Source organism: Pezoporus occidentalis, unplaced genomic scaffold, assembly GCF_034315485.1.
Source record: "Pezoporus occidentalis ecotype Australia unplaced genomic scaffold, CSIRO_AGI_Poc_V1 ctg175, whole genome shotgun sequence".
Taxonomy (NCBI): Eukaryota; Metazoa; Chordata; class Aves; order Psittaciformes; family Psittacidae; genus Pezoporus; species Pezoporus occidentalis.
Window position 1 is genome coordinate 1,296,056 of NW_026913586.1, and position 21,753 is coordinate 1,317,808.

A 21,753-nucleotide genomic window follows, 5' to 3' on the forward strand; every position below is an offset into this window, starting at 1 on the left:
TCTATCACAATATCTCACCCCAGTGGTACGTTATAATATATTCAGTAAGCAAACACTAATTGCTGATATTTAAGCAAAACAGACACTGCAGTTAGCGTGAAGTGCCTGAGACGTATCAGCACTCCTCCAAGACCTAGCTCAAGCACTCCTGCGCACCCAACATGAACAAGAGCTACTCGGCCACCTAAACTAGGAGAGACTAGTTTTTAAAGAGATGCTTTTCTGAGAGTTGAAGTAAAACTGTTCTGCGCTAGGACTATTTCAGAAATGTCTTTAAATTACAGGCAGAAGATGAGAAGGAAAGAATACAGCCTTCCTCAATCCCACTCCCTGCTTTCAGAAGAATTGTAGTTGAAATGCCACAGAGCTATTGCTATTATTTGAGGAGGAACTGTAACACCATTAGTGGCTTTAGGAAAAGCTAGAACATAACAGCTGTTAAGCAACACCTAGTAATGGTACAGGAGGAATTACAGACCTCTCCTGTTACATTTTGTGTAACTATTCCAATCTACAACTCTGCTTTATTTCATTGTACAGAAAGCTCTTCTGCAAGCAGGCACAGATCATCCATAGCTGTACATGCAAACCCTATCAAATCAGTTGTTCCATGCCTTTAGTACACAAGTAACTTAAGAGACATGCACACATTTCCACCACTAATGATGACACAGCTACCTTAAAAGCCATTTATTACTGGTGTGCTGGTGCTTTTATGACCCAAAGAAAGTTATGCAATCATCTAATGCTTGGAGATGACTGAAGTACATAGTGGTGAAATACAGAGAACCATCAAAGAAAATTCAGCAGTGCTGGGTTTGGAGACGAGAAACCGGTATCCAAGCAGTAAAGGAGTACATCATGTCCTCAATGTCAATCTCTGGACTCTTAAATTATTAAGATCTTAAAACTGCCAAACACAAGCATTTCCACATGCTCGGAAGTGTTGCCTTTTCCTGCCTATAAAAAAAGTCAGTAGAGTCACCACTCCACACCTGACAGTTTACAGCATGGCTAGATTTCCCAGTCTAGCTGGCTTACAAATGAAGCAATTGAAACCAATAGTGGCACATGGCAACTGTTCGATTTTGTTTAATCATGCCCAGTCCAATCACTCTGCTTCCAAACTGAGAGTTATACAACAAAGATGTTAAAACAGTTCAGTGTTCTAGTGCAGCGCTAAGAACCTCACACAATCAACTTAGCTTTCAAGTCAGTACAATCCCCACAGGTCCTCAAGCAGAGTACGGCAGAGGAAGAGTTACAAGCTCGTAGATTTTAAGCTATTCTTGGAAAAATAAGCGTAATAATAATTAAAAAAGAATACTGCGCAGACTCCGGCACATCCGAGACTAAACACCGAGCCAGAGACACGTCCCGTCACCACCGGAGGATGCATTACAAGCAAGAACGGCACTGACAGTGGAGCGCACCAGGTCCATACGGGGGTAGGGCCAACATGATCAGCCACCTCCTTTACCGAGCTGCCCGGTGCTGCTCCCTTCGAAGGGAAACGCGGCTCCGGAGCCCTCCAGGCTGCTTCGCTCCGGCCCCACTAGTGCCAGCCCAGTGCCCCGTTGCCCGGGGAGCCCCGGGCGCATTCGGGCCCTCACCCCCCGCCTCCTCACGTCATGTACACACGGGCGGCACGGCCACGCCGCAGCGGGGAATAAGGTCACCGACGGCCGGGCCGCGCTCCGGTACGTGCCGCCGTGGGCACAGCGGGAGGCCCTGGCGGCGGAGGGCGAGCAGGGTGACCCCGCACCGGGAGCCGCCGCGCCGGCTTCCCCCGCCGCCCCTCTCAGAGCCAGACGTGGGGGCTGGCGGCCGCCCCCGCCATTTTGAGGAGAGGGGGGCAGAGAGGGGTGGGGGGAAGGAAGACCCCGGGGCCTCCCCCGGCGCCGCCCGCCGCAGGGCCCGCGGCGCAGCTCCACGCGTCCCGCGGGCAGCCCCGCCACCGCCCCGGGGGTGCGCGTTACCTGCCGGTGCGGGCCGTTGGCGGGCCGGGCCCGCGCGCCGCGCCGCGTCCCTTTCCGCCATCTTGTCCGGGTTTAAAATTAACTCGCTGTGACGTCAGAGCTCCGCCGAGAGACCTTTATCGCCCGCCGGCGGTGGCGCGGGCAGAGGCGGGTCCTAGCGCCGCCGGCAGCCCGCCCAGGGAGGGGCGGGGCATGCGCCTTCACGGCCCCGGCGCGGGCTGCCTCCCCTCCGCCGCTGGCGCTGAGGCGGGGCTGTGCGGGCTCCCACCGCCGGGCAGCGGGGAAGGGAGGGAAGAGGCGAAGTCCTACGCGCTGTGGGACGAAGCGTCCTCTGTGGTGGAGACATACGCACCCGCCCGCCCTCACCACCAGCACCAGCCGGCGCTTACTGCTCGGGCCAGCCCCCAGGCTGACGGGAGGGGTGCTCCCCTCACGGCCCTGCTGCACCTCACCTCAGATGCGGAGCGTTGAGTGAGGGGCCTTAGGAGCAGCAGGGTGATAGGGATGGAAATGCCATGCCCCCAGCTGCACAAAACGCCTTCAGGGTGAGAGTCCCGTCAGGGATTCCTCACGCTGCGCGCTGCCCTTTCCCACCTCTGTTGGGCCAGAGGACAGCATGTCCATGGGGACAGCCAGGAAAGTGACCCGAGCACTCTCTGCTTCTGGCAGGAACACCAGCTCCTCGCTCTTGAGTGCTTGCTGCTGCTGCTGCTGCTGCATTTGGGCTAGAAACACACAAGAGGACAGCTCTGAATCAGAACAAGCCACACAAGTTTCCAAGGGACCAAACATTCCTGATTGTTTCTGGGTTTTGTGAGAGCCTCGTTCCCCTAACCCAATGCTGACATTACCGCGTGCATTTGAAAGGCCAACTATTAAAGCTAACTGCCTTTACTGCACAAAGGTTTTAGGTCTGTGAGGTTTCGTGTTGCTAAAGGTTATGCAAACCTCGACAACCAAATTGATCGGTGTGACCTTGTTCCTGGTTACAACAACATATTTGGCTGATAAATCAGCATGCGAAGTGAGCAACAGCATTGCAAAACCTCATCTCGCTATGGTAATGCTTTCTGTAGAAACCATTTGCCTAAAAGGTTTGAGCTGTGCTAACTTATTTAGTCCTGGAGATGCAACTTTTGAATGACAACAATCCAAAAACAACCTGAGTTGGGTTCCGAGGTGGAGGAAAAGCTTCTGAGCAAAAAAAAAGCAACAGGCTGCCCTGGCACCTGGAAGTGTTTCCCAACCAAACCTTCTTCAAACCCTCTTTTCAGTCCTTTACTACTGAAGTAGCACATAAGGGTCATCCTAACGCTGGTTTCTGTTACACTTGTTTCTATGCTCACAGTGGCACTCCTTGCCTCAAGAAAGTTTAATGCCTAAAAAGACATTAAAATGTCTAAAAGATGCTGTAATCACAGCTAATACATTCAATTCTAGTTATGGCACCTGTGTCAATAAAAGATGCAATGCTGTAAAACTGTCAATAACTATTTTCTAGATTTACACCCTCATAAATGGAATCAGGATTCAGCCCCTTTTTACAGAAGTATTGGTATGAATGAAAGGAAAAAAAGTGTTGCCATTGGCCTTTTGCAGTTTAATACTCTCTCTACTTATTTGGATAAAATGAGTGTTCCATTGTCTGTCCTTCTAACCTTATGCCAAGCCAAGAGGAAAACCTTTCCTGACATCAGAAAGAAGGCAGAGCACACTCTACATACAGAGGTATTTCAGGGATACACAGGAAATCAGGCAAACATCTTCAAGTAAAAGTGCACTGAAAGCCAAAAACTGTTAACTGATAGACTTCAGCTTCAGCAACTCAGTAAGAAACTTTAAAAATGGGGGAAGAAATACTAAAGAAGTTTTCCAGCTCTGTTGTTAGCAAACAGCCTTGTTTCTGAGCAAGTCTGGAACAGTTTACATGGAGGAGAGTTTGAAATAGTGCATATACAGACAGATTTCTGCTCCATGCAACAGGATTTGCTGCTACTGTAATGTGAGAACAGAAGTCAAGAACTTGGAGGTCAGAAAGCTCAATCTAAATTCTGTCCTTTCACATCTGCAGGAAGGAAGGAGACATTGAGTACTGCATTCAGGTCTGGGGCTCCCAACATAAGGACATGGACCTGTTGGAGTAAGTCCATGAAGATGCTCCAAGGGCTGGAGCACCTCTCCTGTAAAGGCAAGTTAAGGGAATTGGACTTGTTCAACCTGGAGAAGTCTCCAGGGAGACCTAAGAGCAGCTTCCAGTACCTAAAGGTGCCAAGTTTAGACACAGCCCCAAGGCAGGATCTTCTCAGCCACTCTGCTGGGAGAGTTGTCCTCTTCCACAGCCAGAAGGCAAGTCGATCCACCACAGTTTCTCCTGCCCTTCAAGACAGCATGGAATGGGACAAGACAGTTCCTGACCCTTGCCGGCAGAGGCATCCACTGGACACTAGAAAAGGCTGGATTAGATGCAGGTTCCTTATGCCTTCCTGTATAAAATGCTTCTGTGTCCCTGTCAGCTGTCCTGTGCAATGCTGCTGGGTTTAAGGCGACAAACATGATGACAAATCTCTAAGTCAGACACCCACCTGAAGCATGCTGAACACCACTCCTGGGCTGGGGAACAGAGCAGTCTTCCATTCTGAAGGGCTGAGGGTCCTGGGATGAGCTGGAGAGGTCTCTATTGGCAGTACAGCACTTACCAATGTCTTTCCTCATTTGCTTCAGTCCAACCTAGTGACAAGGTGTGTCTCAATCTTCCCCGTAGGCTACACAGTGCTGCATTCCTCTGGGAGCTGAGGACAGACAGTAATGAGAGAAAGGTGGTTCTTCTGGCAGCCCCCCACTCTCTCCAGCAATAAGGTGCCTCCCGCCTCTTGGCTGCAGTCCCTAGGGCCACACAAGGCTTCCCAAGGGAGAAGAATGGGGATAGTAGGAGTGGTCAGCCCTTCAGTGGTGAACCAGTGCTAGCACTGGGAACAGCCAGTGCAGATGGTGGTCAGCAGCCCTCCCACCAGACACCAGATGCAGGGAGCTGCATCACTTGGGCAAGCCTGAGATTTCTTAACAGTCTTCCAGTGGGAAATCTGCCTGGATGTCAGGCTTGCGCCCAGAGACAAACATGTGCCCCCTTCCCCAATTTGAAAAAGCCCTACAAGGCAACTTGTCTTACTTTTCTCTGAGAAGCACCCAGGCTGCAGAACCACAGCCCTACTGCTCATGAATTCACCTCGTCACAGCTTCCCACCTCTTCCAGCTGGAACCCTCCTCCCCTCTGCACTGTGCCAGCAAGCTTGGAGGCTGTGCTGCCCACCAAGCTCCTGCCCTCTCTGCAGCTGGATCCTCCTGTTGACTCCCTCTTCCCAGCACCAATCCCTGCCCACATGCAGGAACATGCTGCTTGGTCCTGCCTGGGCTGGCTGGTGTTTGCCTCACCACCTTTGCAAGGATCTCAGCCCCACGAACAAGCAAGCTGGGTTTTCTATGAAATTTTCTGATATCCACCATTCCCCAAGAGCATCTCCCTCAGATTCAGGGTTGCTTTCCTCTGTCACACAGGTGATCTAAAAGTTGCTGTGCATCACAAGCTTGTAGCTACCTCTGCATGTTTGCATGACCTGGAGCTTGACCAAGAAAAGCCAAGGTGGGCCTCAGCATGGATCCAAAGCTGGCTCTCCTGCAGGCTTCCCTGCATAGAGCACCAGGGAAGCAGAGAGGCTGTTTGAGAAGGAAGGCAAAAGAACAATTTACCAAATCTCTTGAACCTGCAGCTGTCCCACATGCCGAGATGCCTTTTTAGCTGGCAGCAGCCCCTTGCATACCACTCATTTATAGCAAGCCGAGTGGGAGACACATCCCATTCTCCCCTGGTGATGACTCAAAGCTGCTCCTCTGGGGAGGGAGGAGGAAATAATGCTGAATTTTAGCTGTTGTCAGAGCAGCTCAGAGAGTGTTGCTAGGCACCAGCTGCAGGAATCACCTGCAAGTGCTTTCACAGGAGGGGTTGGGCCCGAGTGCCAAATACCTTTGAAATGGGCATAATCCATTCTCAGCCTTAAGGAGCTATTGCACAATCTTCCCAGGGCTAAGGGTTTAAATCAAGGGACTGTGGCACTGCCAGGGAAAGAGCACTGGGCAGACTCTGGAACCAGGAGCCATGTTTGCCTGTGTTAGGGGAGCTCTCTGGAGGTCCCACAGGTGTGAATGGAAGCCTTCTCCTTCATCCTCCTCTGTTTTCCCTTATCAGGGAGATTGAAGTCTTCAAAGGATTAAATGGCTAAGTGGTTTTCATCTGCTCCTGGGAATGAAGCTCTGTAGCCAGCTGAAGCTTTCGTTTGCAAGCATTTGTTCAAATGGACTCCTATCCTTGGGGTGTGTATAAATAGTGCAATTTCCATCTCACTGCTATGTAAGAGCATAACAAGATGCAGCTGCATTTAAAGCCCGGGCTAGATATCGACTCCAGTAGAGGCTGCAGTTCTGCTTCAAGTGCCAATACACCTGAGAGCTCTGGGGCTGCCCCACTGCAGAGATGGATCTGTCTACAGCCAACATGCTGCCTCCAGCCTCACCTGGAAGACACGTCTGTCTGTCTGCTGCCTGCTCTGTGGTGATTTTTGACCTGCCTCTCTACAAATGAGACCAGCTCTACTGCTGGGGAGCATGAACCCACGTTAGGTGCCAGGATAGTGAAATGCAGTTCCACACAAGATTTAAACTGCTTTTTCTCACCTGACCTGAGCATCTCTAAGCACCTCTGGGGCTTGGGTCCCATTGGTGGCATTTCCCAGTGACTCCTTAGGCCATCAAGGCCACCACAGAGAAAGAACTTTTCCACACCCCCAGATCCTAGCTCCCAAATGTCTTGTCCTAGAAAAAGAGTAACTGTTCCATCTGTCACTGTGATTCCCATCAAATGTCTTGCAGAGATAATCACTCCAGCCACTGGTCTTGTATGGCCTCCCTCTAAGGCACAGAGCTGTGTCGTCTCTGCTTGTACAGACAGCACTTGGCACAAGGAAGGAGGAGTCTCTAGTGATGCCTACGTGATCAGTGATGCCATACTTCAGTCCACAGTACTAGTGCTTTCTCTGCATGATGCAGCATGCAAAGTTCAGGTTACCAGAGACAGTTTGGGATGAGAGAAAGTACTGCACCATCACAGAAGCATCGGTGTTAATTCAGTCTCACTTCAAAAAATGCTGTGTAGACAGTTTATTCTTTAATGTAATAAAATAAGACTGATTGCTTAGTGTGCTGTGGGTATTTGCTAGGAAACACTCCTGTCAGCTTTTAGAAGAGGATACTTGTCTTTACAGCTGAAGTGATCTTTTCTATCACAAGCCAACTCCTCCTCTTTGGAGCAAAGCATCACTGTGTGGTACTGATTTGAGTGAAGTGAAGTCGTGCACGTTTACACCTGAGGAGGGTATTTTGCACTGAGCTCTTCACAGGCAGACCTGACTCCTGCTTGCAAGTGGGGTTGAGTATGACTTCCCTGGCATTCAAAAGGTGCTAATTACACAGCAGAGCTTATTTGCATCCTTTGAACCTACATGATTTTGGCTCTGCTGGGTGAGATTTACAGGTCCTCACAAGGAAGCAGAAGGCTTATTCCCAGGGTTTCACGTGGTTTCTTCCCATGCAAGTCCAGACTAGCTGCATAGAAATGAGTTGTGCTTAAAAGAAGGATCCTGCTGTGAATTCCCACAGCACCAGAGAAGATGAGCTGCAGCTCTCATTGTCCTTTCCTGGAAGGCAAATCGCCTCCAACACAGGTTCCCACACACACTTGGATGAGGCTGCATTAGCCCATTGCTCCACCAGGATGGGTTTGGATGCAATTGAGCCATGCAGTCACAGCCCACCCTGCCCAGCTCAGGAGTTCTGGTCTACTGCAGGCTGTCTCATCAGCGAGTCAGGTACCTAAAAGACATGGTAGCTATCAGCAGGAGCTGACAGCAGTGATAGCCAGTGATGGCAGCATCTACAGGAAACCCCAGGTCAGATGAGGACCTGAGCTTCTCCCACCAGCCATGGGGATTTACAAGAGGGCACCTGAGGCAGCAGCACCCTGCAGGGCTGGGATGACTGCTGTGCTCTGCTCTGAACCAGTCCTGGATCTATGGCATGATGTTTAACACACTGATGAAACTGTCTAGATCCAGTCTTTGGCATCAAATCAAAGCCTGGGGCCGAGTCTAAACATGAAGGACCGGACCAGTTTCGCCATCTGTTTTTCCAGGTTCAAGCTGGAACATTGGAACTCTGGGCCAAGATAAGGACACTAAGCAGAATTTGCCACTTAATCTGGCTGGAATAATGCGTGAATTTAACTAGATTTAATCTACTCTCAATAAAATCTGTAACACACTGTAGGAAGATGGCATTTAATCTTTCTCCAAGTCTCTTTGTATGCACCTGAGCACAGGGCCCACAGCATAGCCATGGGCAATTGCAATGAAATGAGAAGCAAGTTTTAGCAGCACCCAGAGGATGGGGCTGAGATCAGTGTCCTGTCACCTTTGGATTTGTGTCGGTCTGATTCAGAGATTCTCCTGCCCCAAAACCTCTCTGTGTGACATGGGGAAGGAAACATCACAGGGGCTGGGACTCACCAGCCTCAGCCCTGTTCCCAGGCAGCAGACCTGGTGTTGATGGGGTCCCCACGCTTGTCTTGGTGCCCTCAGAAACTGAAGAGAGCCATACTGCTCCACTGGCTCCAGGAGAGTTTCAGCAACTGGAGGTCTCCCCTTGCTGAGCTGAGAAATGCACCCCCATGGGCCAGGCAAGCACATCAAAATAAAGGCAGCCACTCCAATGCCACTGAAGTGAAGTGCACATGTCGTTTGGGAAAAGCACAGTGCCAGGCTGCTGCTGGTGACTGCTCATCGAGAGCGTGGCTGGGTCCTCCAGGAAGACTGCGCAATGGATTCAGGTGCTGTCCTGTACACTCACTCCATGCCAGCTTGCTCTGTGCACCCAGTCCACCACAAAAAGCACAGTATTGCACTGACTTTGATTGCATTTAGGTAGTTTAACAAAAGACGGTTCCAGTGGCTCATTACAAGAAAAACATAAAATTATTTGGAAATATTACTCAGGAGGATATAGAATCATAGAATCACAGGAAGGTTTGGGTTGGAAGGGACCTTAAAGATCATCCAGTTCCAATCCCTGACATGGACAGGGACACCTTCCACTAGACCAGGTTGCTCCAAGCCCCATCCAACCTGGCCTTGAACACTGCCAGGGATGGGGCAGCCAGAGCTTCTCTGGGCAACCTGTGCCAGGGCCTCACCACCCTCACAGGGAAGAACTTCTGCCTAAGATCTCATCTCAATCTCCCCTCTGTCAGGTTAAAACCATTCCCCCTTGCCCTGTCCCTACAGGCCCTTGTTAAAAGCCCCTCTCCAGCTTTCTTATCAGCCCCTTTAGGCACTGGGAGCTGCTCCAAGGCTCCCCGGAGCCTTCTCTTCTTCAGGCTGAACAAGCCCAGCTCTCTCAGCCTGTCTCCATAGCAGAGGTGCTCCAGCCCTTGGAGCATCTTCATGGCCTTGTCTGGACTTGCTCCAACAGCTTCACGTCCTTCTTATGTTGGGGGACCCAGAGCTGAATGTGTGTTTCACAAGTGTGGAGTAGAGGAGGAGATTCCCCTCCCTCAACCTGCTGGACACACTCCTTTTGATGCAGCCCAGCATGCAGCTGGCTTTCTGGGCTATCACATATTTTGTGCAACTCCAGTAATGTTAACTTGTGAGAAAGAGACAAATAGCAAGAGGAGAGGGAGAAAGCAATTTATTCCTTTCCTGATTCTGCCTGCTCTAGATAAACGCAGCCTGGCTGTAGCAAAGGGCTGGAGGTTTAGCTGCCCAAACCAAAGGCAAATTCATTTGAGATCCAGGGATTAAGATACAATCATTTAATCTCTGATTAAACAGCGGATGAGCACCACAAAGGGTAGCTTAAAACATTTGGAAAGATGTTAAGGAAAATCAAGCAGGATTAAATAACAAAATAGCTGCATTAAGCTAGAATGCCTCCCTGGATCACAGGAAGCCAGGCACCAAAGAGCCCGCCTGCAGGGACAGGCAAGCACGCTCCGTGCCACAGCTCTACACCATCTAGACATATCAAGGATGACAGGGTCATTAAGAGAAGCCAACATGTTTTTACCAAGGGGAAGTCATGTTTGACCAACCTTACAGCCTTCTGTGAGGAAGTAACTAGGTGGCTGGATGATGGTAGAGCGGTAGATGTGGTTTTTCTTGATTTCAATAAGGCATTTGATACTGTCTCCCACAGCATCCTCATAGATAAGCTAAGGAAGTGTGGGCTTGATGATGAGGTAGTGAGGTGGATCAAGAACTGGTTGAAAGGAAGAAGGCAGAGAGTTGTGGTTAATGGGGCAGAATCTAGCTGGAGGTCTGTGACTAGTGGAGTCCCTCAGGGGTCGGTGCTGGGACCGGTGCTGTTTAATATTTTCATCAACGACCTGGATGAGGGAACTGAGTGTACCCTCAGCAAGTTTGCTGATGATACTAAACTGGGAGGAGTGGCTGACACACCAGAGGGCTGTGCTGCCATCCAGCGAGACCTGGACAGGCTGGAGAGTTGGGCAGGGAGTAACTTGATGAAATATAACAAGGGAAAGTGTAGAGTCCTGCATCTGGGGAAGAACAACCCCACGTACCAGTACAGGTTGGGGGCTGACCTGCTGGACAGTAGCGAAGGGGAAAGGGACCTGGGGGTCCTGGTGGACAGGAGGATGACCATGAGCCAGCAATGTGCCCTTGTGGCTAAGAAGGCCAATGGCATCCTAGGGTGCATTAGAAAGGGTGTGCTTAGTAGGTCAAGAGAGGTCCTCCTTCCCCTCTACTCTGCCTTGGTGAGGCCGCATCTGGAATATTATGTCCAGTTCTGGGCCCCTCAGTTCAAGAAGGACAGGGAACTGCTTGAAAGAGTCCAGCGCAGAGCCACAAAGATGATTAAGGGAGTGGAACATCTCCCTTATGAGGAGAGGCTGAGGGAGCTGGGTCTCTATAGCTTGGAGAAGAGGAGACTGAGGGGTGACCTCATCAATGTTTACCAATATGTAAAGGGTGAGTGTTAGGATGATGGAGCTAGGTTTTTTTCAGTGATGTCCAGTGATAGGACAAGGGGCAATGTGTGTAAACTGGAGCATAGGAGGTTCCATGTGAACATCAGGAAAAATTTCTTTACTGTGAGAGTTGACAGATCACTGGAACAGGTTGCCCAGGGGGGTTGTGGAGTCTCCTACATTGGAGATATTCAAGGCCTGCCTGGACAAGTTCCTGTGTGATGTACTCTAGGTTACCCTGCTCTTGCAGGGGGCTTGGACTAGATGATCCTTTGAGGTCCCTTCCAACCCTTGGGATTCTGTGATTCTGTGATCTGGGGGCTGTGTGACTGACTGTATGAGAAGAGCAGGGCATTTCACTGCCTGGCACAGGTGAGCTCAGTGTGTGTGCAAGTGATGTGGCAGAGCTGGTCCCACCGTAGCCCCATCAGTCCCATTCAGGGCTCTCTGGGGATGGCACAAGGGCAGCTCAGCATCCCCGCTGCCCCAGAGCTGCCTGAGGGATGGAGCAGAAGGGACCATGGCTTTGCAACCTGTGTTTTGGGAGGAGAGGAGCACCAGAACTGCCACATGACTGTAACTCTGGATGAGGGACATTTGGCAGGTGCCTCAGATGCTTCACATCATCCCAGGCCCCTGGCACTCCCACACCAGTGCTGGCCTCTGGCTGCTTCTGGCATGGCCCCACTGCCTAGGGTACCCTGACCTCTGTGCAGGGAGACACAGCAAAACTGAGAAGCCTGGAACATCTTTCCTCTATCACCACAGGGTCACACTGATGCTCTGCTGCCAGCATGGCATCTGGGGGGATAAAACACAACCAAGGGATGACTTGAGCTTCCTCAGTGCCATCCAGTTGCCTCCCCATGCTTCTATTTCCCACCCACACTCTGAGGTGAAAACAAGTTGAACTCACACTGCCCCACACCAGCTCGTTGCTCATATTAAACTGTTCTCTCGGACTCTCCGGGAAGCACAGCCACCTACCAAAAATCTGTATTGGGAAGAAATTTTCCTGCAAAAAATAGGCTAGTGAGCTGTAAATGTGCGCTCGAGGATGGCAACACCAGGACAGTGAGGCTGGGGCTCTAAAGCGCAATGTGGCTGCTTCCCAGGCTTGCTTTGGAAGCTTTGGGAGCCTTCCAAGCCAGAGTGGTTTCTTTTCCTAGATTTGGGATTTCCTGTATTTCCTAGGACAAACCACCCAGCTCCCTTGAATGACTGCTCATTTGCAGCTAGCATGGATTGTCACTAGCCATTCCCATAGGTTTTCTGATGTCCTCTGCATGTTTGGCTACTTCATTCTGCAGCACCTTCAATATACTCAATATAGTGCTGTTAAATGGCTATCAATCCCTACCAGGCAGCACCACCCAAAATTAGTACCTGGGGACACGCTCCACTGCAGCTTTAGGTAATGAGGCTGCCGGGGGACACAGAGCTGTGCTGGACAGATGTCCCAGTGACAGGCACAGGTACCTGCTTGTGCCCATTAATCCACAACATCCCGCAGATAGACACCAGCCTTTTCTCCCCTCCCCACTGAGGATGTTGAGCTGATGGCTTTACAAATAGGTTGTGCCCTTGCATGGCTGGTGCCTCCATCACCAAAAAGCACCTTGCAACAAGGAACCCCAATGCTGGGAAGGGTCCAAGTATGGGACTGTCCCAAAGCATGTAGCTGCTTTTCCTCCTTCGTGTTGTCAGAGGGACAGCAGCCCTGCTAACCACAGCCTGTTTGCCAGGCTCCACTGCCAGCTGCAGCCACCTGACAGGCGCAGTGACCCTGAGTGATTATTTAGCAGCAGATTGTATAACAGAGCAGGGCAGACATTACATTTCTGTCCCTGACCTCAGCCCTGGGGTATCTCCCACCCAGAAAACTTCCAGTCTAATCTTTCAGACCTCAGAGGAGCAGCCTGAGGCATCTGACACCATCCTTCAGAGAGGAGCGATCAGTGGGGACCAGGTAGCTCTGGGCAGGAATGAGCTGCACAGCACACCCCGTACCTACCCAAAAGGGAGAAGAGGAGGAACCTAATGGCCCCACAAGGGCTCAGGTGTCGAGCCCAGACCCTGCAAAGCCCCCCTGCTCCCTGCTGCCCATCTAAATAAAGCTCTACATTCACCTCTCCATTTCAGGATTAGCTGTGCCGCAAGGTGAAGATGGATAAGCTGTCCTTGGACACAGCAAACTAGCTCTAACAGCTCCCCTGAGTTCCAGCCACAGTGCCTCTGGGAGCAGCTGAGCCCCTTGGACCTTTCCCAGGGGTGGGCAGCCCAGAAGGCAGTGGAGGGGTGCCCACATAGTCTAGGGCTCAGGGCACATCAGCCTTGTGCTGGTGATGTCCCCAAACCATGTTGCTCCTTCATGTGGCTGAGGAAACAGTTCAGGGCAATGACCTATAGCCCTCAGAGGTCAGAAGGATGCTGCAATGTTGCAAGGAGACAGGCATGGCCACAGATCACTGCTGGGCACTTGCCAGCTGGTTCTGATTCATCTCATTCAGAAATCAAGCCAAACCCAGTTCTCCTGAAGCCTTGTTTATGAGCTTGATTTCAGTGTGCTCCAGGTCTAAGCATCCCCTTTCAGCAGACCTTGGTGGCTGTGAGCAGCCCCTCCAGGATTAGCATGGATTTGCTGGGAAGCTGGAAAGGAACCAGCAGGGCCACCAGGCTGGTTGATATGAGGAGCCATTGCCTACAGGGAGAGGTGATGACTGGCATAGTTATTTGGGAAGGAGAGGAGACTGAGGCAATTAGAAGTTTACATTGACTTGGAGGTCAGATACAGGGAGGATGGAGCCAAGGTCTTTCCAGTAGGTCAAGGGCACTATAACATAAAGCAAGAGGCAGACATTGCATCCAGGCCAGTTCAGGTAAGCCATTAGGAAAAACTCCCTCTGCAGAAGGGTGATGCAACCCTGGGCCATGCACCCAGAGAGGAGGGGACTCAATCCTTGGAAGCTTTTCAGCCTTAGCTCTCAGAGCCCCAGCTGCTCTGACCCAGCAATCAAGGGTTGGCCTCCACCTTCCCGCCAGCACTTTTATGAGTCCATGATAAATTGGGTGGTATGCCTTCAGCCATACACGCCAACTTACATAAAACACTGCTCTTGTACAGCCTACAGAGATGTACCTGCTCAGAGATGCAGCAATCCGCAGAGGATTTTGCAGCAAACTGAGCTCAGGAACACAGAGTTTACCCAACAGCCACAGGAAAAAAATAGGTTCAAAGGATAAGATCATAAAATTCAGTATTTAAAATGTGTGATTGTTTCCATAGCTGGGCTGGAAAGCCAGCTGCTGTGTTGTAATAAAGGCCAACTATTAACCAGGGGGCTAAAGAGGTGCGATCCTCTCTGAGGAGCGGAGGGTACATTACTGAGCCTGAGGTCTGCTTGTGCCAGCACTTGGAGAGGATGAGCAGCAAGGTACAGGGACGATCCTGCAGTGCCCTGCAGGCAGCACAGAGGGATGTTGAGTGAGCTGCACTCTGCAGCAGCACCCAGCTAACAGCGCTCACCTGGAAGCATGATTACCCATGTCTTTGACAGAGAAGAAAAGAATATAAGGGTGAATGAATGTATTTTTAATAGGTTACATAAACAATTAATCCAAAACTGCCTTATAAATAGGTGGCATGAGCTGTCAGTGCTTTTATTGGGCCTTTAACACAAGAAACATTTTGGCTGTTTCAAAATCAAACTGCCCTCCCTTTGGGCAAGTCAGATCTCAGCTGGAGGAAGCAGCTTTGGATTGTTAGGAATATTTGGATATTGCAAGGCTAGTCTGCTTCATTTACAGGCAATGGGGAATTGCTTTGAAGTGGGTCCTTGGGTCATAAAAGCTTCACATGCATGCCCGATGCCTTGCAGTACAAAGTAGGCTTGAGCTGTATCTGCTGTGCTGCTGCTGGCAGGGGGGATGCTCAGCCTACCTGGGGCATGAGAGCTCTACTCCAGCCGGGCGGCAAGGTCTGGCTCAGGTCAGCTTCTGAAAGAGCCGAGTTAAGTGAGGACAGAGTTTGAATGTGGTAATACTACAGGAATACACTCACTGTGGCTGAAGGTGCCATAGCTATACCTAGTTCCACTGCAAGGGAGCCAGTGCCACACTAGGTCATGCTCCAGTGTGATGCAAGAGATGCCTTTACAATTTGCCTCCTTGCCTCCGTAAGGAACCAGAGCTGGCAGCAACTCCCAGGGGAGGCAGCTTGGGGTCACACTCCCCACAGGAGGCGGGGGTTAGGGATTGCAGTACACTCACTGTGCAGCAGGGTATCTAACAGCTCTGGACAAAGAGTATGCCCAACAAGTATGCCTGGGTGCAAGTGCTCCTTTATCATCCCTTATCCCTTTTTTACTGATGTCAGCTGCTTCTCTGGCTGCCTGTGAGCACGAGTTTCTACCCTGCTCAAAGGGCAGGAGCTCAGAGTTGCTTTTGCCATCTGATCACACTGATCCACCAGTGCTGTAACCCTCAAGGACAACCTGCCACGTTGCATGGCAGGGTGTGTGCACCAAGTCGTTAAGTACTGGAGGTGTCCTGGCACAGAAAACGTTGAGACCCCAGGCCCCATGTCTCACCCAGGCCAGGACAGATGTCACTGTGTTTGCTGCCTAGCACAACTGCATGAGGAGTGGGGATGCTGGAAGCTGCCCTGCACTCCCACTCTACTCCTGTTCCCAGCCAGACAGCACAGTGCAGCAAGCAGACCCAGAGCACTGGGGCAGCTTGTGCAAGAGACACGGAGCGAGGGGTTCTCATGCCCCAGAGGCAGAGGAAAATGGCAAACTGAGGTTGATTCTTCTTTTCCCATGCTGAGAGTTACAAAATCCATGGTCAAGGTTACACACCCAAGAGACTGTGACCTCTGGCTCTGCCTGTTGAAAAACACGTGCCTGAAAGAAGAGAGCACAGACAAAAGGAAAACAAAGAAAAGAACAAATCCAGAGGGAAAGCAGAGCAGGAGCAAGCTCTGGCTGAGGCCAAGGAGGGAAGGCAAAGGAACAGCTTTCCAACTGGCTCAATTACTCACCGTGCTATGCAGCTGCTATACAAGTGATGCACCGTTCCTCTTCTGAAACCCTGTTTAAAGAGAATTTTTGTTACATACAGTAAGGATGGAAAACGAAAAGAAGGTGGAAATTTCCCCAAAACAAACAACATGCTTTATTTGGTATCAAACCAACTGTTTTCTTTTGGGTATAAACGATCTGGCTCAAAGCTTGAAGCTGGCCCCATTCTTTGCCAGGAAGATAACACTGGGGAAGCCAGAGAACAGCCAGAGCTTGACAGCACACAGCTGGTGCGACCAAGCTTTGCCAAGCTCCTACTCTGGCCCAAGGCAATCTACACCAGTGTAAATGCTTCTCCCTCACCCACATCTTCCTTCTGCAGCCCATCATTACAATACAGGTATCCTACCTCCTTGAAAAAACCCAGGCAGGGCTTATTGCTCCCTGCATGGGGGTGAGCTCCAGATGGAGCCCACAGGGATAGTTCAGGAGGGGGATGATTAGCCAGCACAGGAGCCAGGGAGGCAGACAAACCTCCACCTCTGCCATGGCTCCCCATGAACCCATGGTAAGCAGAACAGGCAGAGCCTAGGAGCAGGCAGAAATGGAATGGGACCCAGTCTCACCCTCTCCAGATAAACCTGCAGGCTCCTCATCCCTTTTGTGAGCTCTTTGAGGCAGATGTCTTGCCACATAGTGGACCCCCTGGTATTTTGTCAGGCTCTGCTTGTGCCACTATGAGAGCCAGCTTTTGCATGCCTCTCACCACTATGACAGCCAGTTTCATCATGCCCCTCAATGGCATGAGAGAACTCTCAGCCAGTTTTCTCATGCCTCTCTCACGCTTCAAACACTCAGAGGTCCTAGGCCATTGTAGGTACTGCTCACGCCTTTGGTTGTCTGATCCTTCTCCATTCTGTCCCCAGTGGAAGCAATCACACTTACCTTGCAAGATCTGTTTTTCTTAAGCCAGGCTGCCATTTGTCCATTACTATTGATGTATCAAGAGCATTTGCATATGCCTGGAAGCACATCAGCTCCCTCAAGGAAGAGGGATGAAATATCCTCCCTTGCCTGATAGACTGAATTGCTTAAGCAAGTGGAATCAAACCCAGGTTTCTGGGTTACCCAGTAGAGTTCTTTTGCAATGGTGTTCTTAGGAGAGGGATTGCAGAGATGTCTTATCTCGCACCCCAGAGCTGGCAAGACCTCAGGAGAGATGCAGACATCAAAGTTTTCCAACTTGGACATTTCCAGGTTAATATAGACAGGATTCCCAGGGCAAGGATTAGTTTCTGAAGAAACAACCTTTCACGCTGCCCTCTCTGAAGCACAGCTGTGTTCAGCAGCATGTGTGCTTGCTGCCCTTGGCATGCTCTACACAGCCTCCCTCCACGCTCACAGATGTCTCAGCAAATCACCCTGCATGAGCCGGAGTGGCCACCATGGTGAAAAGAGCCCAGACTCAACACCTGGAAGTCCTTCTGCACGTCTAGCTTTGTGCATCTATATTCGCGATACAGTGGAGATGCTGCAGGAGAGCATCTCATAGGATGGTTTGGGTTGGAAGGGACCTTAAGATCCTTTAGTTCCATCCTGCCCTGCCACAGGCAGGGACACCTTCCACTAGCCCAGGTTGCTCCAAGCCCCATCCAGCCTGGCCTTGAACACTGCCAGGGATGGGGCAGCCACAACTTCCTTATAGCTAACCTGAACTTCCCTTGTTTAAGTTTGAACCCATCATCCCTTGTCCTACCTCTACAGTCCCTGATGAAGAGTCTCTCTCTGGCACCCTTGTAGGCCCTGCCTTCAGATACTGGAAGGCTGCTATGAGGTCTCCACGCAGCCTTCCCTTCTCCAGGCTGAACAGCCCCAACTTCCTCAGCCTGTCTTCATATGGGAGGTGCTCCAGTCCCCTGATCATCCTCGTGGCCCTCCTCTGGACTTGCTCCAGCAGCTCCATGACCTCAAACAGCCCGTGAGCACAAACCAAAAGCAGTGTAAAAGGCTGTTAGTGCGAGATGTCACTGTCCCAGTCCAGCAGCCAGCCTTGGGCTGCAGGCTCCTGCACCAAGTGAAGTACCGGGGAGCAGCCAACGCACCCGGTCCCTGGCGCTGAGCTCGGAGCAAGGGGATTTGTTGCTGCCACCTGGTGTCCTCTGCCAGCAGGGCAGGCTTTGCTCCGCTCTCTGCCAGCACTGCCCTAGGGACTGGGCCTGCACCCGGGAGAGCAAACAAGCAGGACCCATTGTCCAGCCCGGCTCCTGCCAAGCACTAGAGGGACCCAAAGACTTGTTTGTCCACCCACAGACACCAACGGAGAAAGGAAAGCAGTGGCTTCTGTGTTCTGATTCTCCGGTACAGTCGAGAAAGTTGCCCCTGGTTTTCTTTTCAGCCTGCTGCAAGCCAGGGCTGTCTGCTCCTACTGGGAACCCTCAGACTGGTTTCTGCATCTTCCATCTGCAGCCTAAGACAGGCTTGAGCACAAGGCAAGAGACATCCCAGGGGAGAATCCAGGCTGCACCTGATACAGTTAAAAGCCCCAAAGGCAAGGCAGAAAGGTTGTACAAGTCCCAGCACGCTGCAGCACAAGCCAGGGTGAGACTGGCACAAAGGTAGCAGGAGCCATAAGAAGCATTTTATTTTGCAATTCCTTGAGCAACAAACACTGAGAAGATGCACAGTTGAGAGGAGACAGGAAGTATAATACAGAAGGGTCAACACAGCCACAACAGGAGTGGTTTGAGCAATGCACTGACAGTAATATTATTAGTAAGCTAAAATTGGTCTTCTGACACGTTTCCATACGCTTTAAACCAGGAATTGCTCCTATTGGCTCTACAGCTCTTTCTAGGAGAAAATGTTGCTTTTTACAACAGCAGTAGGATATTCAGGGACACTCAAGAAAGTGAACTCCATTTGGTATTCCAAGAGTATCTGCCAATGGGCATCACACCCCACTCACACATGCTTTCTCAGAGCTTGAGTGGCCTATATTTGATTTCCATTCTTTCAGCCTGGAACTGTGCCCACAAAGGGTTTAATGCAGTTTCACCAATCCACTTTATAGCAGCGCTTGTATGTAATTCAGATTAACCTAGTGCTGTCCCCTGTGCAGAAGGTCCTGTTTTATGCTAGTGTAAATGGTGTCAAGGTCAGTGTTTGTTGCTGCGGAGCAGTGGAGGATGGTCCTGCAGGCAGCCAGGAAAGGCAACACGTCCAGTTCATGTGCCAGTACTCACAGGACATTGGAGACAGCATCTGTGTCCACATACACACTTAAGGGATGCTTACCAAGGAATGCTCCTTGCAGGCTGAAGTCATTGGCCCATGATTTGCCTCATAATCTCCAGGTCAGATTGTCTTTATTTCTGTGATACTCCACTGCAAGACAAGTCATCACCAAAACTCAATCCCCTGTCAAGCACTTCTGAATGCTCCTTGCTCCGGCTGGCCACATGAACTCACCAGCAAGAAAACAACATCAGCCTTTCAGCAAGTGACCCTGAGCCCTGGAAAGCAGTGGCCAACCTTCGCTGCTAGTCAGGACAGGCCCACAAGGGAACTTCCTCTCTGCTAACTCAGCCCACCAGAGGGAAAAAGCAAAGGTAAGGGATGTAGACATAAAGGAAATAATAATTAAAAAATAAATAAAATCTAAAAAACCTACTTTGAGACAGTAAGTTTCCTGCTTCAATTGACAGGACAAATAAGCTGAGGAGTGGGTGCCAGAATGCCTTTCAGATAATCAGGGGTCTGGCCCAGAGAGGCAAATCACTTGAAATGCTACAGAAACCCGACAACAGCAGAGCTTCTGATGCTTGGTCCTAAACAGGACCCACTCAGGACCCCGCACATTCTGCCATGGCAGTCTTTTGTATTTCAGATGAACAGAGCAACCCAGGATTGCATTAGCTGGGCTGTGCCTGGCACAAAGTGAATTCAGGACTACATGCCATCTAAAGCCATGTGTGTATTTTATTAGATATTATATATTTATAGGCAGAACCACAGACCCTGAAAGGAACCAGGAGAGGGAGGAGAGGCAGAAGTCTGTTGTGAAAGGTCCATAGGGAAGTAGTTGAAAATGCCTTTGTGGCAATAGTTGCCCTATCTATCCTTCACTGTTCTCGCCTGCTCACTCTCACCAGATTCCTGGCAGAAACCACTATCTCCTGGCTCCCTGCAGCCCAGCAGGTAAAACCCATACACGGACAGGTTATTCACACAGCCTTGGCTCCATGCAATGCAACAACCAGCCCAGTGACATTCCCCTACAAAGTGCAGATTTGTGTGAGGACAAGGGCAGGCATGTTTGCTATGTCTGTGAGGACCAAGGCAATCCCCAACATCAAGCAAGCTGCATGTGCATGCAGCAAGGTAATGTTTCACCATTACACCACTTCACCAGTAAATCAGGAAGAAGTAGCAAGAAAACAACAGGGAAGTCAAAGATCTTGGGCCTCATGCCTTCATCATGTGCAAGCCACATGCACAGAGCTACCTTGTACCAAGCCAAAGCTACCTAAATAGCATGCAAAACTCAGTTTTACAGCAATCTACTAGACACTGGTTTGTAAAAACTCAACCAGCCTTGCTCTAAAAGCTCCTCTGCTTTACAGGCCAGCAGCCCAGATATTTGTGGTCATTCTGTACTGCTGGTATAACCTGGAGGTAAAGGTGTGCTCATGTTTTCCCTTCTCCTTTGGTCAACTCCTTGTTAACAGAGCAGATAAGACCAGTATTTCCCAGGTGGAACACAGCGTCAGCCTCTCCATCCGCAATTTCCTTAGATCTCAGCAGTGAAACTTGGGCTGTACTTGGAAAGGACACAAAGCAAAATGCAGTCATTATCAGCTTGGTCTCTGTGTTACATATCCCTAGTTACAAAGCTGATTCAGAGCTATTGGCAGACTCCTTGCTGAGCTGTAAGGACAAGTGTGGACAAGTTTCTGAGCTACTAGCTTGGGGCAATTTGGCTTTAGGGCTTTGCTGTATCAGGGCAGATGCCCACCCTCCTTGGGTCAGAAGCTAACCTCCCAGCTGGCAGAACTAAGCTCAAACTTCTACACAACTCAAAGCAGGCAGAGGATGACACTGCTGGGAACACTGACCTTCGTGGTCCTTAAAAACAACCAAGCCAATACAAGGTACAGGTAGTCACACAATGACAGGGAAAATGGGGAGTATCAGCACAAGAGGAGTACAACATAGAAGAAGAGTAAGTGCTTGCAAAATGCCTTAAGAGCAGCTTTACATGGAAAGTGACTGCTTCTGAAACAGTTTAAAAACGTAGCCCCTCCCAAACATGGATCAGCTACGAGTAGCTTATTGGAAGTAGGTCTCCTGTCAAGGCCATTGGGATGGCAGCATGCTGCAAGAAGCAACTCGTTCCTTGGAATGTAAACCCCGACTGCACACACATACTGTAGATTAACTCATGTCATCAGGGTTTCTTAACTGCTCTGTCCTCAGTGTGAAAGGTTTATCCTTAGCCAGGCATTCCTCAGAAAGGTCTACAATGCAGAGTTCCTGGAAAGCTGAGCCTCTTTTCAGCAGGAAGAAAATGGATGTTGTGCTGCCAGCCTCAGGACAGGAGCTACCACTAGTTCCTCACACACACACCCCACACCCCCACACCCCCAGTCTAAAAGAATGA

The 21,753-nt window shown here is 50.5% G+C and overlaps 1 protein-coding gene across 5 annotated transcripts in view; it reads right to left on the minus strand.

Moving 5' to 3' along the window:
* Nucleotides 1-4,753, minus strand: part of ATL2 (atlastin GTPase 2) — a 45,343-nt gene extending 40,590 nt beyond the window's left edge. The window contains exon 1 of one of the 5 annotated variants that reach the window (XM_062614358.1): nucleotides 4,562-4,753. In XM_062614358.1, the coding sequence (XP_062470342.1) occupies nucleotides 4,562-4,691 (130 nt within the window). In that variant the 5' untranslated portion in view covers nucleotides 4,692-4,753. Of the gene's footprint in view, nucleotides 1-1,979; nucleotides 2,137-4,561 lie in introns of those variants that run through there. The other 4 variants (XM_062614360.1, XM_062614359.1, XM_062614361.1 and 1 more) reach the window with 4 other exon arrangements.
* Between the last annotated feature and the right edge of the window lie 17,000 nt (nucleotides 4,754-21,753).